This window comes from Camelus ferus, chromosome 12, assembly GCF_009834535.1.
Source record: "Camelus ferus isolate YT-003-E chromosome 12, BCGSAC_Cfer_1.0, whole genome shotgun sequence".
Taxonomy (NCBI): Eukaryota; Metazoa; Chordata; class Mammalia; order Artiodactyla; family Camelidae; genus Camelus; species Camelus ferus.
This window is the reverse complement of record NC_045707.1, coordinates 17,851,117-17,867,802: the sequence shown is the minus strand read 5'-3', so window position 1 is coordinate 17,867,802 and position 16,686 is coordinate 17,851,117. Positions and strand designations below refer to the sequence as shown.

General features: G+C 51.9%; 1 protein-coding gene across 2 annotated transcripts; it reads right to left on the bottom strand.

Moving 5' to 3' along the window:
* Positions 1–2,847: 2,847 nt before the first annotated feature.
* On the bottom strand, positions 2,848–5,349 carry MFSD5 (major facilitator superfamily domain containing 5). Of its 2 annotated transcripts, none has more exons than XM_032492950.1 (2): positions 5,041–5,349; positions 2,848–4,461 (listed from the first exon to the last, which is right to left on the bottom strand). In XM_032492950.1, exon 2 carries the CDS (start codon positions 4,441–4,443, stop codon positions 3,091–3,093), a length of 1,353 nt encoding a protein of 450 aa, XP_032348841.1. In that variant the 5' UTR covers positions 4,444–4,461; positions 5,041–5,349; the 3' UTR covers positions 2,848–3,090. The 2 variants fall into 2 exon arrangements, with proteins under 2 accessions (XP_032348841.1, XP_006182512.1); XM_006182450.3 differs by lacking the exon at positions 5,041–5,349 and adding an exon at positions 4,833–4,971.
* Positions 5,350–16,686: the final 11,337 nt, after the last annotated feature.

The window sequence follows — 16,686 nt, the reverse complement described above, 5'->3', positions numbered from 1 at the left end:
TTGCCTTACAATTCTATTCTGTGGTTCTGTGAGGAAGTGGTGGCAAAAAATCATAAAAGGGACAGGGAGAACCACAGGACTGGGGTTAGGGGAAGAGTGTTGGGGAACCTAGACCCAGCCAAAGGGTCATGGCCATTAGCTGGGCTCAGCCCTCTCTCCTCCCTGAGCAGGGACTGAATTTCCAGGAAGAGGTCATCCTCCAGCCTCAGAACCCAGGACGGTGCTCATGCCCCACTCCTCCTGCCTTCTTGTCCATTGGTTCCTGGTTCCTTGGGCTGTTTCTCTTCTCAGGATCACTTAAAAGCTCCAAATAAAATAATCCTGTATCCAGCTGGATGGAAAGGCAGAAAATCAGGAGCCTCTTAGTGAAAGATGGTGGTGTGTATCAAGTCTGACACCAAGCTGACCTTCCCACTTGAGGAAGAGGAAATGAGTTCAAGTGGAACATACTGACACCCTCCTCAGCTGTGCACATACCCCAAAGTAGAAGGCCTCTCAGATAGCTTGACACTGCTTTCTGGGCCTGGACCAAGGATAAACACTGCTGGGAATCACCCATCCACTGGGACGCATTGGAAAGTTCTACACCCCGTTACAGCCCCATCCACTCATCCACCCACATCTGACTAGGCTCAGCTGGATTGAAAAAGTTAAAAAATAAAATATGAAAGCAAACACTTATGTAGTGCTTACACTGTGGGCCAAGTGCTGTTCTGAGCACTTAACTGAATTCTCACAAGAGCCCTATGGGTAGAAACTATACCATCACCCCCATTTTATAGATAAGGAAACTGAGGCATAAATTTGGACCCAGGCAGTCGGGCTCTGGCTCCATGCTCTTAACCATTTCCCTCTGCTGCCTCTCAGCAGAGTATCACCAGCAGCATTTTGCAGGCTGCGTGCACCTGGTGAATCAATCCCTCATTTGACCCATATGGGCAAATACCCAAAAGTGGGCCAGGTGGCCACGGCTAAGCATTCCCACTCTCTTGCCCTTCTCCAGGGACAGGGCTTGGGATGAGGGAGCAGGGCTAGGTGGGGAAAGAGTGAAGGCCCAGGGGACAGAATTAGTACATACCACAGGAGGGGCACTGGGAAGGCAGCAGGAGGCAAAGTTTAGCCTTGACTTTGCCATCCATTTGCTACAATGCCCTTTAAGTGGATTTTCCTCTCAGGTAGAAAAATTTCACCAGCATCTAGTAATACAATGCATGGCATACAGCAGGTGCTCAACAAATGGATAAATCCCTAAGATGCCTCCGAGCTCTTCACACCTGTTGAGTCTGACGGGAAGAACCCTCCCCACTTTATCTGTCACCAGCTCCTTTGAAGAAAGCTCAGCAGGGGGACAAAGCTAAAAGAACCTCATTAGTCTGTCTCCTCTACCTGCCTGTGTCCTTATCACTTAGGAATTAGGGGCCCCCTCATGCTTCCATCAGTAAGTAATTACTGTCACCCCAAGTAACAACTCATTAACTAGGCTCTGGATTCTAGTCTAATAGACTTCCCAAATGGGCAGCTCTTGAAAGGCCAGGTGTGAGCTAGCCTGTCCCCTCGCCAGACAGTTACTGAGCACAACCATTGGGAAAGCACCCCACTGTGTGTATATATGGGGGGACAAAGGCAAATGAGACATAATTTCCTCCTGTCCTCAAGGAGATCATAGTATGGTAGAGGGAGAAGGAAACTCTACAAATAATTATAAAATACATCTAGGCCCAGCTTTACAGGGCAGAAGGGGGAAGTGGAGTTACTGCAATAGACTGTCTTAGCCTCAAGATGGGGGAAGGAAAAGATACCTGTTTTTACTAAACCTCAACTTGTTCCCTGCAGGCTGGGTGTAGGAATGTGTTTTTTCCCTCCCCTGAGTAGGGATCTGAGACCACCACACATCCCTCTCGCTCGGCCTCACCCTGCGGGAGCCCAGCCACCCTGCATTCCTCCTGCACCAGGTGATGCTATCTCCCTGCACAGGTATGGACTTGCAGGTCTTGGAAAAGTCTTACCTCTTCCTGTCTGGGAAGTAGTCTGGGACCCAAGGAAAGGTCATCAACCTCTTTCCAGCACAGGTAGGTGTCCCATGCCCATCTCAAGCACATTCCAGGACTCTCCCTTGACCTACCCTCCCTGCATCCCCACCCATCTTAACTGCTGGCTCTGCTTCCCTTAAGAAGCCCAGGTTTTGGTGGGAGGAGAGAAGGCAGATACAATCAGAGGTGAGGCAGGGAGGGGCCCACAGAACTGGTGTTCCCACTAGTACTGTTTCCTGCCCTGATGGCTGCCTTACCTTCACTCACTCTGGGTGGGGAAGAGTCAGGTATAGACAAGATGTCCCAGTCCCTCAGCCGTTCACTGCTCTCTCCTCAGCAGCCCTTCACTTGGGTTTCATGCAAGGATACAGGACCTGAAGGGCCCAGATGATGCTGGACAGATGGTGCCTCCACAGCCACAGAGGCAGAAGGCAGGTAGCACACGTGCTGAGCAGCAAGCCTGTTCCTGCAGGAAGGCTGCAGATTTGCCCCAATGGGTGGTCACTGAGGCAGCCCGAGCACCTGGAATCTTTGCTCAACGGCTTGGGCATCCACTCCATACACTCAAGATTGTCTCACTCTAGATGTGGCACAAAGTTTTTGCTTGGCAACTAGGGAGGGTAACCAGATATGGAGGACCTAGAAGCCTCAGGCATTTCCCATCCACTTCTGTTGAGAGGCAATTCCACAGCTCAGTTTAAGCTGGAGGCAGTCTTAGAGAAGCTGGTAACCCCACATCTATCCTCACCATATCCAGCTGCCCCCTCACCAGAAACTACTGAGGTGGGTGCAGGTGAGGATGAGTCAATCAAATCAATGACCGATTAAAAGTGTTTATTTTCAAATGGAAAGGGGGAAAGGAGCAACACAGAGGCAAATTTTGGCATCTTCTTTTCCAAGCCATCACCCTCATGTGCTTCCCAACCCAAAGCACTGGCAGGAGGGGCCCCAGGACAGGTTGAGGGGCCAGATAGTAGCAGAGTCAGTCACAGAGAGATCTGTACAACGCCAAAGAGGCAGGATTCAAGGTCCATCCCTGCTCCCTTGTCTTGAAACAGGGTTAGAGCTCAGGGGCATAGGGCTCCCCAGTGGGTGAGGGCACCCGCAGCTCAGCATCATGCCTGACCACAGTGAAGAGCCCCACCACCGCCAGCAGAGCCATCACCATGATGGCAGAGCAGATACTGAACATGTTCCGAGTGCCCGTTTTGCGATCGCTATCGTGGAGGACCAGGAGCCCCAGGCAGGCCAGTAAGTGCAGGGGCACCCGGAACCAGTTGAGGACACCGGCTTGCTCCGTCTCGGGGATGACCTTTCTCCGCAGGAAGCTCATGCTGGGAAAGTAAAGCCCACAGGCCAATTCGATAAGTAGGAACGCTATGAAGGACTCCACTGGACTCTCCTGGCCTGGGCTGGTAGAGAAAGTCAACATGAAGAGGGAGAAGACGACGATGAGGACCGCAAGGGAGAGCAGGTGCATGGGCTGAAGGTGGTACCTCTTGGAGGTAGCAATGCGGTACAGGGAAGAGCCAAGCAGGCTGGCTGCCATGAAGCTGGAGAAGATGATGCCCAGTGGGGCCCCATGTGGGTCCAACACAGGCGTCCAGAGGAAGACAAAGATGAAGATGACACTCTCAAACAGGGCCTGGATGGTGCCGAGCAACAGCACACGACGGTCCGACAGGAGGCAGCGCAGGCCCCCAGCACAGGTCCTTGAGAAGGCACGCTGCCGATCATAGTTCTCTCCCCAGTTATGAAGGGCCAAGGCCCCAGCCAGAGCCAAGAGAGGGATGGCGGCCAAAAAGGGCGCTACAGGCCCCAGCCCCATCCAGCAGGCCACGGCCTCAGCTGCCACACCTGCCACTACAGCCAGCACATGGTTCCAGAAGGCAGCTCGGGCAAAGGTAGCTGGGATCCACTCAGCAGGGAAGTCATGCCGTTCCACATGCTCATGGATGTACCATGCCTCAAAGGCTGAGAAGAGAAGGGCTGTGGACAGCCCACCTAGTGCTCGGCCCACCAGCAGCACAAAGTAGTCCTGAGAAAGTTTGGTTAAGCAGCAGAGAGAGTAAGTCAGGGAGAAGAGGACACAAGACTTCTTGCGACCCAGCCAATCCACAAGGGAGGAGGCCACCAGTCCAAAGAGAACTGTGGAGGCAAGGCCACAGACATAGAGAATGGCAATTTGTCCCTCCAGGAAGTGGTAATGCTGATAGAGTTTATAGAGGTAGGGGGCCTGAAGCCAGTCAGCTGCCAGGGCCAGGAAGTAGACCTGATAGAAGTCCAGTTGAAACCGAAGGAAGGAGGGGTTGCTGCAGGCCCTTCCAGAGGGCTTAGCCCGGCATCTTGACAGCTCTAACCCCAGGCAGGAGGCCAGGAGGACCACAAAGGCAAGGTAGGCAGTCACCAGCATGGCCGGCCCCCGGACGACCTGGGGAGAGGGGGAGGTTTCAGAGTCACATCCATTGCCCCAGTAGCACTGTCAAGGGGCTGGGTGTCTAAGCAGAATGCAGCTCCACCCAACACCCCTGACAACTGCACTTCCCCACCCCTCAACTCCACTCCCCCAGAACTCAGACCGGAGGGACCAGTTGGGTGGGTGGGAGGAGTGGCCCGCCAGAGCGGGCTCCTAGGACATTATGGGACAGGGAGGGGTAAGAGGAGAGGGGAGAAGACTGAGTATTCGCCCCACCCAGGCCTGGCACAGCAAAGAGAATTCCTTCACTAATCCCAGCCCTGCGAGTTAAGGGGCTGCTGCCCTCTCCCATAACAGCGTCTGCATATAGTACTTCCTTGTGTTACCTCCCATCCTCTTTGGGGAGCCTGTTTTGCCCTCTGTGTCTCGTCATCTGTCCCGGGTATCCCTCCCGCCGGGGCGGGCCTCTCCAGTTGCTTCAGGGTCACGCGCGCGCGTCTCCCCCATCCTCCAGGTCAGGGCACCCCCCTGCGCCCCCTAGCCCCCGCCCAGCGCCGCCACACTCGCTCGCGCCTCGCCCAGACCCCGTCTCACCTGCTGCCCCGGTCTGCGGGGACGCTCCGGACACGTCCGGCTCCAGGCCGCCCGGCCGCCCTGCCCGCTCTACCTCTGTCTCCGGTTCCAGGTCGGGTTCCAGCAGCACGCCCGCCCCTCACGGCCTGCTTCCGGGAGCACGGTAGGCCTCTGGCCGCCGCCATGCTGGCCCCGTCACGTGACGGGGGCGCGGCGCTCAAGCCCCGCCCCCGCCCCGCCCTCTTGCCCCCACTCGGGTGCCGGCAGGGGCTCGACTGGAAGCCGTGGCGGTCGCTGCTCTCGGTTCGGTCCCGTCCGCTGCTCTAGCGTGACACCCGCTCCTTCGACTCCCGGATACCTGCCGGGTCACCTGGAAATAAAGACCCATTTCCGTGCCATGGGTTAGGGAGCACAGCTGTGCTTGGGAAAATGCCAGCAGTCCCGCAGAGCCCGGGCTTGAGCTTCCTAAGGAACACCGCTGCCCTAAGCCGATGATGGGCTCCTCGCTTTCCCTCCGCTCCCACTGTAGTGACCTCCAGGCCAGAAGTCAGCATGGCCCAGACACCTGAGGGAGGCAGTGTGGTGTAAAGGACTTGGACTCTGGCTTGCAGACAGGCTAAAGCTCAAATCCCACCTCTGTCACTTAGCTGTGTGACCTCGGTCTGGCCACATGACTGCTCAGTGTCCCAGTTTCTTTGTCTGCAGTCATAGGAGAGCAGTGTCCAAATAAAAACAGCTAAAGGTCAGTGGCAGTTAAGGGTTAACTTCATCCTTGGAGCTGAATGCCCACCCTCTGCCACTTACCAGCTGTGTTATATTGGAAAGATTATTTAACCTCTTTCTCCAGCCTTAGTATTATCTACTTAAAACCCTCCAATAGCTTCCCATGTCACTAAGCGTCAAAGCCAAAATCTTTATAAAGGTTTGTAAAACCCTCTGTCCTCTGTTCCTTTGCTGCTTCTCTGACCTCACCTCCCTCCATTCTCCCCCCCAGCTCCTTTTACACCATCTATACTGGCTAGCACCAATGCCTTTGCACACGGTGCCCTGTAAGTTCTGGTTCTCCTCCATATCAACATGCTTCCTTTCCTCAGCTCCTCCAGTTCTCTGTTTAAGTGTCACCTTATCAGAGAGACCTTCCTTGGCCATCTCGTTTGAAGTAGCAACACCACCTCCCCACAACAACCTACCTGCTTGCCTTCCAAATCTCTATTCTCTTTTGCTCCATTTTCTCCAAGGCACCTAACACATCTGGCACACTATTTATTTTACTTATTTGCTATCTCTTCTCCCTACAGATTTTTATGTTTTGTTCTCTTGTATTCCCAGTATTTAAAACACTTTTTGGTACATAAAAAACAATCAAAAAATAATTTGATGAATAAATGAGTGAATAAGTTAATCCATGTAAATTACTGTGAAAGTGCTGGCCTCTATTAGCTGGTAACACTTATGAAACAGTTATTATGTACTTAAGGTCTATTTTAAGAAGTCCCAGGCCAGCTGCTATAGATGAATTGTTTAATTGTCACAACAACCTGTAAGGTAGGTACTATTATTATCCTTCAGAGCTGGAAAGGTTAAGTAACATGGCCAGAGTCACATGGTAATAGGTAGAGTCAACTGGGACCCAGATCTTCCAATCCCACATTCACATGATTTCTGAGAAGATTAAATGAGTTCACCCATCTGCACAGGTGATTAGTAAATGTTGGTTTTCTTTATACTAAAGCTTGGAGGGTAGAGGGTGGGACAGTCTGGAATTACATCTTGAGAAATACTTTCTTACGATAAAGTAAACAACTAAGATTTATATCCTACAAGTTCCAAAGTGCCTTTATCCCTAACTGGCATACTTCTAGAGAGTAGAAAGGGATATTGGTTCCCATGCATTTGTCTAGAAACACGAAGACTCAAACATCATGATTTCCCCAAGGTCATTCAGTGAGTGAGGTGGTGGGAAACCCAAACGCCGTCCATCCTGGTCCTGGACTGAAATCTCCTGAACTCATGACACCCTGTCTTTCAGTTTCTGGTGGTCTTTTTTTTTTTTTTTTTTTTTTTTTTGAGGGAGGAGGTCATGCTGAATGAAGGCAGGGACTGGGACAGGATGGCCTTATGTGCCTTGCCTTCTGTTTTCCTAGGATGGAGGCCAGAGTTCTTCCATTACTGAGTTGCCTTTTGCTCAGAAGCACCTGACAAAAGAAGACTTGAAGATTACATTATTTTGGATTGTTTTTATTGTGGGACCTATTTAAAATATATTTACTCTTTAAGGTTCCCTTGGCCCCTTAGAGCTCTGAAACACAGCTGGGAAAGACCTGAAACATGGGAAATGTGCCAGCAGAGGGCTGGAGGGGATAAAGGACAGCTTGGGAGTGCAAATCCATCTCTAGGACACACTTCTAATAGAGGGCAAGGAGGGCTGGGGTCTGTGTGTGGGGAGTTCCAGAGGAAGTCCTGGCTTTTGGGGCAGGTGGAGAGGATGCTCTGGGAGTTACTAGGACCGTGCTACCCAAGGCATATCATTTAAAACTTTTATTACAAAAATGTTCAAACATACACAAAGGTAGAGATCATAGTTCTATGAAATCCTATATACTTAATTCAAAAATATTGGTTTTGTCCCTTCATTCCTTCTACTCCTTTCTTTCTGTCCTTTTTTTATTTGACAAAACACTTAAAAATTCAATACATCACTTCAATCCATCTCCAGAAAATAAGGACCTTTTCTTACATAACCTCAAAGCCATTTTTACAAAATCCACACTGATTCCTTGGCATCATGAATACCCAGTTCATAATTAAATGTCTCCAACTGTCTAAAAACATCTTTTTTTTCAATTGGGTGGTCCCAGTCAGGAACCAAAGAAGGCCCACATATTCCATGTAGTAGTTGTCTTCTTGTCTGCACTCACTTTTCTCCCCAGCCATTGACTAGTTGAAGAAAGCAGCTCAGTTTTCCTTTGGAATGTCCCACGTTCTGGTATATTTCCTTACTTCTTTGTTATGTCATTTAATTTGTTCCTCCATCCACCACATTTCCCATTAAATAAATAGAGGTTAGCTCTAGAGGTTTGATTAGAATCATGTTCAGTTTTTTGGTTTGTTTCTTTGGTAAGAATCCTTCAAAGGTGGTGCTGAGTGCATCAGATTGCATCATATCAGGAGGTACATGGTATATGATTTAGTGAAACTAAGATTCATCAGTTGGCTCAGGGAGCGATAGCTTGATTCCTCCATAGTAAAGTTCTCCATCAACTATCATCCTTGGCTGCATCCACTGTTAATTCTTGCTTTGATCCCTTATTTCATTAACCGTTGCAAAATGGTGATTTTTCTAATTGCATATTCCCCCTACATTAGCTGGAGTTCTGTAAATAAGTTTTCTTCGCCACGTAGAGCTATTTGGCTACCCTGAAATATAGTTTATACAGGACAGGCAGCGTAAGTGTGTAACTCTTTTTCTCTTCAGTTGTCAATTTTCAGAATAAGAAGTTGAGAGAAAAACATCATTTTTGAAAAGGTTTGGGCTTAGAGCTGAGTAAGAATGGATGGCCAGGACAGTGAGTAGGGGAAGAAGGGACTGTTCTGGTAGCTGTGTCCAGCCCTCACTCACTCCAGGGCATGGGGGTGTGAGGGACAGCGAGACAATGGAGGACTTGGTGTCCTCCTGGCCCTTGGGCAGCAGTGAGATGGGCACACCGGAGACCTAGTGTGCAGGCAGCTGCAGGACCTAGGGAGACAGAGAGAGAGAAAGCTAGATAGTGGGGAGGCAGAAAGAGAGATAGGAAATGAAAAAACAGCTAGACCCAGAAGACAGGAAGAGAGACAAAGACAGAAAGGGACATAAAAATAGAAGAGTTCGAGAATGACTTGCACCCAGAAGCAGAATAGGACAGAAAAGAGAGAGATAGGAGGAGGAAGAAAACAAACACAAAGTCATGGACTGAGACAGGGAAGGGGGAAGGCAAAAGATAGATACGTTAAATAGATTTTAAATTAGATGGGGAAAGAGAGGGACATAGAGTGGGGAAGACAGATACAGAGACACAAGTGAGGTGAAGGCAGAATGTCCAGGTGACAGAAAGAAGGAAATAGAAATGGAGAGAGTGGTATAAAAAGCTAGAAGGAAGGATAAGCAGAAGGAGAAACAGAGACAGAAAGGAAAGAACAAAGGGTCCCAGAGAAGGAGCGAGAAAGAGAAGATTGAAGCAGGCTAGCCTCAGAAGTCTTGGGAAATGTGGAGGGGTGCTTAGGGCCTCTTAGCTTAGGGTCCAGTCTTGGGCAGATACGTAGGCCTATCACTTCCGGCTTCCTCTTGGTGGCTTCTCCAAACCCCCAGCCCCACCCTCAGGGACAGGGGACTTACATCTAGCAACTAGTTATGCATGGATGGGATCACTGGCGCCTGAGTCAAGGGCTCCCTGCTTCGGCCGCCCCCTGCCAGATGAGCATGGATGTAACAGATGGGATTACTGCTGGAAGATTGAGGTCATGAGGCTGGGCGAGCACTGAAAGATTTGAAAGATAAGACATCCAGGTAGAGAGTGCCAGGTTCCTGGAAGCAAAGGACCATGAAAGATGTCATGATATCCAAGGGAGGGTGGAACCAGGAATCCTCTGCTCAGCCTCTTCTTTTGGTCCAAGAGCCACTGACTTTCTTTACCATACTCACAATGAGAGGTAAGGGGTCCAGAGACTCATAGGTCAGTCAAGGAGATGGGTGGAGGTCCATGGGGCAAGAAAAGTGGCCCCTGGACAAAGGATCTCCTATCACCTCTAGAGGAAGGACCCATCTTATCCATGCACACTGCAGAGATGAGCCAAGAAGGGTCTGCAGGGGAGGCAGACTAGAGGGGAAAATGGCCAACTTGCTCACCTTCAGGGGCCATGGGGCAGGCTCTGAGAAGAAGACTTTCTATTCCAGAAGTTGCAGAAGAGGAGGTTCTGGAACCAACGGGAGCATGCCCAGAAACTAACTTCAAAGCAGGTGGTCCACTCTCTCTCTCAGGACTGAGGAAGAGACCGGGGCTCTGGGTGGCCAGCCGCTGTCTCACCGGCCTGGGTGAAGGGTCCAGCTGATCCACCCCCCAGAGCATCTGCCTCCCCGCTGAGGAAGCAGCTGCAGGAGAGATCTGGGAGACTTCTAATCTCTCAGTGGGGCAACAGCCAAGCTAGACTATCAGACAGTGCCGAGAGGTGCGCTGTCCCCTGAAGCAGCAGCTGCAGCGGCCAGTGGAGCCTAGAGGTCCCCAGGCAGCACCTCGGCCACAGCCATAGCTGTCACTGCAGCCCAAGCAGGAGCTGGAACAGGGGGCTCGACCCTTAGAGCACACGTACATGGGGCAAGGAGAGGGGTGGCAGCAGGTCAAGTGGGGACCACAGCATGGGATGCAGGAACTGTGGGGACAAGTCAAGGGAGGACAAGCAGGGCAGGGAGGGCAGGAGCAGGTACACGGTGGGCCAAGGAGGCCGGGACAAGAGGGACAGGTAGCTGCATGAGATGGGTGGGCTGTGCAGGAGCAGGTGGGAGGGGGGCAGCCAGGGCAGGGGCAGGCACAGGTGGAGGGTGGACAGGACAGACAAGGAGAGGCAGCTGGTGGACCGTGCCCAGAGGGTGGAAGGGGCTGTTGGTGGCTGGCCTTCTTGTTCCGAGGCCCCAGTCGTAGGCCCAGAGAGAAGTCCATTCAGCTGCAGGAACAGCCAGGCTGGGGATTGGGTGAAGGGGAGGCAGGGGTGGAGTCAAAGGGGCAGACTATGGGGAGCAGGGGTGGGGACAGGATTAAACTTAAGACACTGCTGAGCCTTGCTGATCCTGTAGGAGCTCAGATCCACCCCCCACCCTCCCATCTAGACCTCCTTCTCAGGCCTGCCTGGCAGTGCTCTCCTGACCCCCTCCCCTCCACTGAAAACCCTCCAAGGGCAGCAGACCAGAACATGTTCTCCCAATATGATGTGCACTTTTGTACCTCCAGTCCTTTGTTTACACCATTCCTTCTGCTCTGAGCGCCCTTTCTCTTTTCTCTACCTGGTGAGGTCTGATCAACTCTGAAGCCTTCCCCTTTATTCAATCAAAAAGTATTTCTTGAGCTCCAGGCACCTGACACCTGCCTGGGTAAGGACCCCTGCCCATCACTCACCAGCCCTGATGGCCAGAACAGCTGCTTCAGGCTCCCAAACAGTCCCCAGAGGAGACAGAGGGTGGTGGCGGCAGCAGCAGCAGCAACAGATACTCTGAGACTGAGCCTGTGATGTTGGTGGGAGCTGACAGCAGAGGGAGGAGGCCTAGGTTCTGGGAGTTTCCGGACAGGACAAGTCCCAGGTGTGGGGGTGGGGGTGTCTGGCTGTCTCCGCAAGACTGACAACCAGCCTGACAATTATTATTGGAGGATCTAACACGCAGCTGGTGCTGGCCATGGGACAGAGCAAGAAAGCGGCAGCATTTGCTCTCCTGTGGAGCTCCCATGAAAGTGAGGGGTGGGGCAGGGTGGAGACAAAAACCAAAGAGGTAAACAAACACATACATTAGCTTATTTCAGAGCATGAAAATGACCATGGGGAAAACCAGGGTGGTGTGATAAAAGGTGACTCAGAGGTGGGTCCGGCAGAAGGGGCAGCTAGACAGCCCTGAAACAGTCAGGTCTGATAGCCCTTAAAGGTCCGGGGGGGAGACAGTCGGTTAAGCCCTGGCAGATCAGAGGAGAGCTGCCCGAGGCTGAAGGGAACCCAAGTGGCTGGACTGTGGAGACAACTAAAGCTGAGAAGGGGATAAGGAGGGCTGGAGGCTGCCATCGAAAATTCAGTGGTCAGGGAAAATGCCGCTGAGAAGTGATATTTTAGCAAGGACCTGAAGAAGGCAAGGGAAAGAGCTTTGGCGATATCTGACGGAAGAACATTCCAGAAAGGGGGGTGCAGCAAGTACAAAGAGCAAGGAGGAGGGTCATGATGACACAGGTAGAGAGCAAGGCAGGGGCCCTGGGAGCCATGGTAGGGACTTGGGTCTTATTCCAAGGAAAAGGGAAAACCACTGAGGGTTTTAGGGAAGGAAGTACCTGGGTCTTCCTGGTCTTATACCTGCCCCAGGTTAGAATGTTCCACTTCCCGTGGAAGTGGTACAACCATTTTGGAAAACAGTTTGGTATCATCTGATAAAATTGAGATTGCCTGTATGTGCACTTTGACTCAGTTTTATAGCCCAGAAAAACTCTTGCATGTAGGTACTGTGAAACATGTACCAGAATGTTCTTAGTGGCATTATGATGGCCCAAACTGGAAACAACTCAAACATTCACCAGCAATAGAATTTTAAAAAAATACATTGTGGTATATTCACACAACCAAATACTCTACCACAATTAAAAAAAAAAAAAAGACAGTTATGGGCAAAAATTTGGATCTCTCTCTCACAAACAAGAAGTTGAACAAATTAAGTAAGATACAAAAGGGTAATCCAGTGTCATTCCATTTAAATAAACCTCAAAGACAGACAAAGTTAAGCAATACTGTTTAGGGATGCATACCTAGGTGCTAATACCCTAAAGGGAAAGAAGGAAATAATTATCACAAAAGTCAGGATGGTGGTTACTTCTTAAGGAAGGGAGGTTTTGTGGGAGGGACACCTGGGAACTTCTGCAGAGCAGGAAGTACTCTTTCTTGATCCAGATGGCAGTTGAATAGGTATTCACTTTATTCCAATTTATTCTGTACACTGTTCATGATATATTTATGTACTCTTTCAGAAAGAGAAAAGTACTTCTCTCTCTGCTCCGTGCCACCTTGTTCAAATCGTTATGCTGAAGTTACATACTCCCCAGTCTGTACACCTACATTTCCCACCAGATCTCGAGGACAGTGACCTACCTTGTATTTCTGGTCTGCCACCAGTCAGTTCCTGGCATATAGCAGATGCTCAATAACTGTTTTCTGAATTGGACTGAAGTGAGTTTCCCATGTATCTCATCCCACAGATAGATGGGCAGCTGCAGAAGAGGAGGAAGCCTGCCGTGGTGAAGAGAGCTCAGGACCACCAAGACCTGGGTTCCCCCGTTAACTCTGCTGCTTCCTCGCTGTATGATATTGGGCAAGCCACTTAACCTCTCTGGTTCTCAGTTTCCTCCTCTATGAAATGGGGATGATAATAACTGCTGCCTCTTTGGACTGCTGTGTGGATTAAGTGAGGAATGTAAATGCCTAGCACACTGCCTGGCACAGAGTAGGTGCTCAACAAAGGAAAGCTTCCCAACTTCCTCCCCCAGCTCCAAATCTTTTATTCAAAGGAGTCCATTAGAAAGGACAGCCAGACATCAAAGATGGCCCCAGAGTGGGCCCACATCCTCCAGGCCCCTCAGGGCTAAAGCAGAGATGTAGTAGTAGAGAGTAGTAGTCTGGTAGAGAGCTGGCAGACAGGGAGATTGACTGAAGGTGAACCAGGCGGTTGGTGGGAGCTGGCAGAGGAGGTAGGATACCAGGGTTCTGGGAGTTTCCATCCAAGGGAAGTCCCAGGTGTGGGTGCGGGGGTGCCAGGCTGGCCCCACCCAACACCCTGGCCCCAGGGGATGTGGGCTCAGGGAGGAAAATGGGTCAGAGCAGGGCTGGAACATAACCCCATTGGTCCCATGACCTCTTTGCCAGCTCTGGAGGAGGCACAGCCCCAAAGAAGCCTGCTCCCTCCTCCAAAGGACCCTCCATCCCTTTTCTTCAGAAAGGAAGAAACTTGGAACCTTGGTGTCTGGGCAGGAGAAGCTGGAAGCCTCCCAGTGGACAGAGGAGAGATAACACCGTAATCCCTGATGGAGGTTCGATACAGAACAGACGGCTCCACCCACCCACACAGGGACTGGCAGACACCTGGAGCACTGACCTCACACACACTTCGGGCAACCGTGGAGGCAGACATGCTCCTCGTTCCAGGGACCGGGACAGGTCAGGGCTGGATCGGAGAGAGGAAGGGTGCATGGTCAAACAGCATAGAGGAGAAGGCTTTTCTGTCTGGCGTGGCTCCAGCTGGGCAAACTCAGGAATCCCTCCCCCTGAGGGATTTGCCAACAACGTGAGGCCTTGTCTTCTGTGTATAATCCCAGGCCTAAGCCTGTGGACTCCTCTTCCCTATCTGTGCCTCTGTTTCCCTTTCTGGAGGAAGAGATGAAAACATGGGTGGAATCATTCCAGGGAAGGGTCACCAGGTGTCCCAGGGTCCCCCTTGGGCCATTAAGAGGTACTTACCGTCCCTCCCTTGCAGCATATCAAATCCAGGTGAGAAGCAGGAATGGAGGGAACCTCTTCTTTCTGGGGGAGCAGGGTGGCTGGGAGCCAGGACCCTGATTCCAGGGCCTTTGCACATACTTTTCTGCTGCCCTCCCTTCTCTCCATTCTCCTTCTCACTCTTTCCCCCAAAAGCCTTTCCTGATCTCCTTGGCTAGAGGGGAAATCCTCCTACTATCCCTTCTCACAGTACTTTATGCCTCTCCACATTGGTTATCACTTGTGCTTTTGTGGGTTATGTGGTTAGTATCTGACTCCTCCACAGACTATGAGCAGGGACCACACCTTGGGATTCCTATGGCCCAGCACAGTGCTTGGCACACAGTGGATGCTTAATAAAGACTTGTTGAACAGGTGAGTAGTGCATGTTCAGGGGAGAAATTCCTAGAGTTGTTTAGGCTAATCCTCAAATCCTGTGTTTCAAAATCAAGGCCTTATTCTATGCGAGGACCTGGGCAGCTCTGAGGCTGGTAAGGACCTTCCACACACAAACTCACTCACCAGGAGAAGCCAACAAGCCAGCAGGCAGCAGAATAGGCCTGATACTAGGGGTAGAATTGAGCAAGCACCCGGGGCAAGGTTGGCACCAGCCTCATCACAGAGAAGGCTGAGGGGGAGGAAGTGGAAGATTAGGGGAGGAAGGGGAAGAAGACACGTGTTGTACAAAACATGTTTTCATCATGCTCTCCCTGGGTGCCCTGGTCTCCAAGCCCCGATGGCACTTCCGTGCCTTAATGATGTCCTTGGGGGTTGTAACATAGCTCCTCCACCTCCTGCAGACATCTGCTAGCCACCTCTGAGCCTGGCATAGGACACCCCCCAATACTGGACTGGGTATGGGGAAATTACCTATTCTATGTCTGGATGCTGGTGGGGAGGGGGCAAGAGTGACAATTAAAGGTGGGTGATAAAGCAAAGTCGGGGTAGGTGAGACAGGTCTGGATCCTTTTCCTGTCCTTTTGGTCTTCGTGATGAAGGGAGCAAGGGAAGCCTGGTCCTCAGGCTCCCAAGACATCATTTCTCCAAGTTGCCCGGGTGGCTAAGGGGAGCAACTACAAAACAGAGCAGAGCCTAGAAGGAGAGATGACCCAAGAGAAAGAGAAATGAGGGGAGCTCTCGCCACCAGTTTCCAGAGTGGGAGACCCCCTTCTCAAGCTTCCTCCTGGAATCTTTGGACAGAACACAGGCTCGGATGCAAGACGGAGAGGAGAAGCATCTGAATCCCTCACAATGCCTCTCTTCTCTGCTCCCTAATCTGCCTGGGCTGTTTGGTTTGACTTCCAAACCACTGCAGCCAACAGACCCCAGTCATTGGGTCCTGGGGAGGGGCGGGGGCGGAGGCGCGGCAATCCCAAGGGGAAGGGCCGGCATGGGGCGGATCTTCCTGGGCATCGCCCCCTGGCTGCTGTCGTTGGCTGGGGACCTTAGAGGCTGCCAGAAGGGCGGAGCCACAGTTACGAAGACAGATGGATGGACAAACACCCAGCAGAGACAAAGACAGACAGACAAACCAAGACAAAGAGGGCAGAGACAGACCCACTCTTTCTTTCCAGGTTACTCAAGACTTTGTTCTCCGTTTTAGCCTCTCTGTCCCCATCTGCTACCTTAGCTGCACAGTCTTAGAGCTTTAGCTCTGGGGGCCAGCCCCTGAGCCCCTCTAAGGAGAAGGCGAAGAGCTGAGAAAGGGCAACCCAGCAGGGGGAGCATTTCAGGGGTGGGTGGTGTCTGGTTCTGTGTCAGGATGCCCAGCCAGGGCCCAGGGAGGGAGTGGTGCCCTCGCCCGGTTCATGAGGACAGGAGACTCATTCACTGTAAACCAAGTACAGATGTGCTGGGAGGGGGAGGGGGAATTAGGGCCACATTCACAAACCACAGCGGGGCCCGCCCTTCTTCCGCCAGCCACCACCACCAGGGAAGGAGGGGTTAACTTGGCAGTCTCCTGGCAGGATCCCTGCCACACAGGCAGAGTGCCATCCCACCCCAGCCTGGACGCCTGGGTCCAACTCCCCGACACCCGCCCCTCCCACACTGCTGAGAACTGCTCCCAGGGTAACCAAGCTAAGTCAACAGCAGCCAGGCCACCTGGGGACGGGACCCTGGAGTACCTATTCCCAGCTCTTCCCACCCCTAGAGTGAAAGGGAGGGCCTTGTCTGCACCCCATCAACATCTCCTGTTCTCCAGAGAGAGCCACAGCATGCCGCTTCTTTCCCCCTCCCCTTCACCTGACTCTGGCTACCCAAAGTGGCCATTCCCGGGAGGAGGATACCTAGCCCCCAGGGTGGTATTCTCCAGTATGGAAAATGTGACATGACCAGGAGCTGGTGTCCCCAGTGCTGGCTGTCCCGGGACTGTTGCTGGGGAAGGTCCTTTGGGTGCATCTCTCCAGCCTAGCCCAGCCCCCT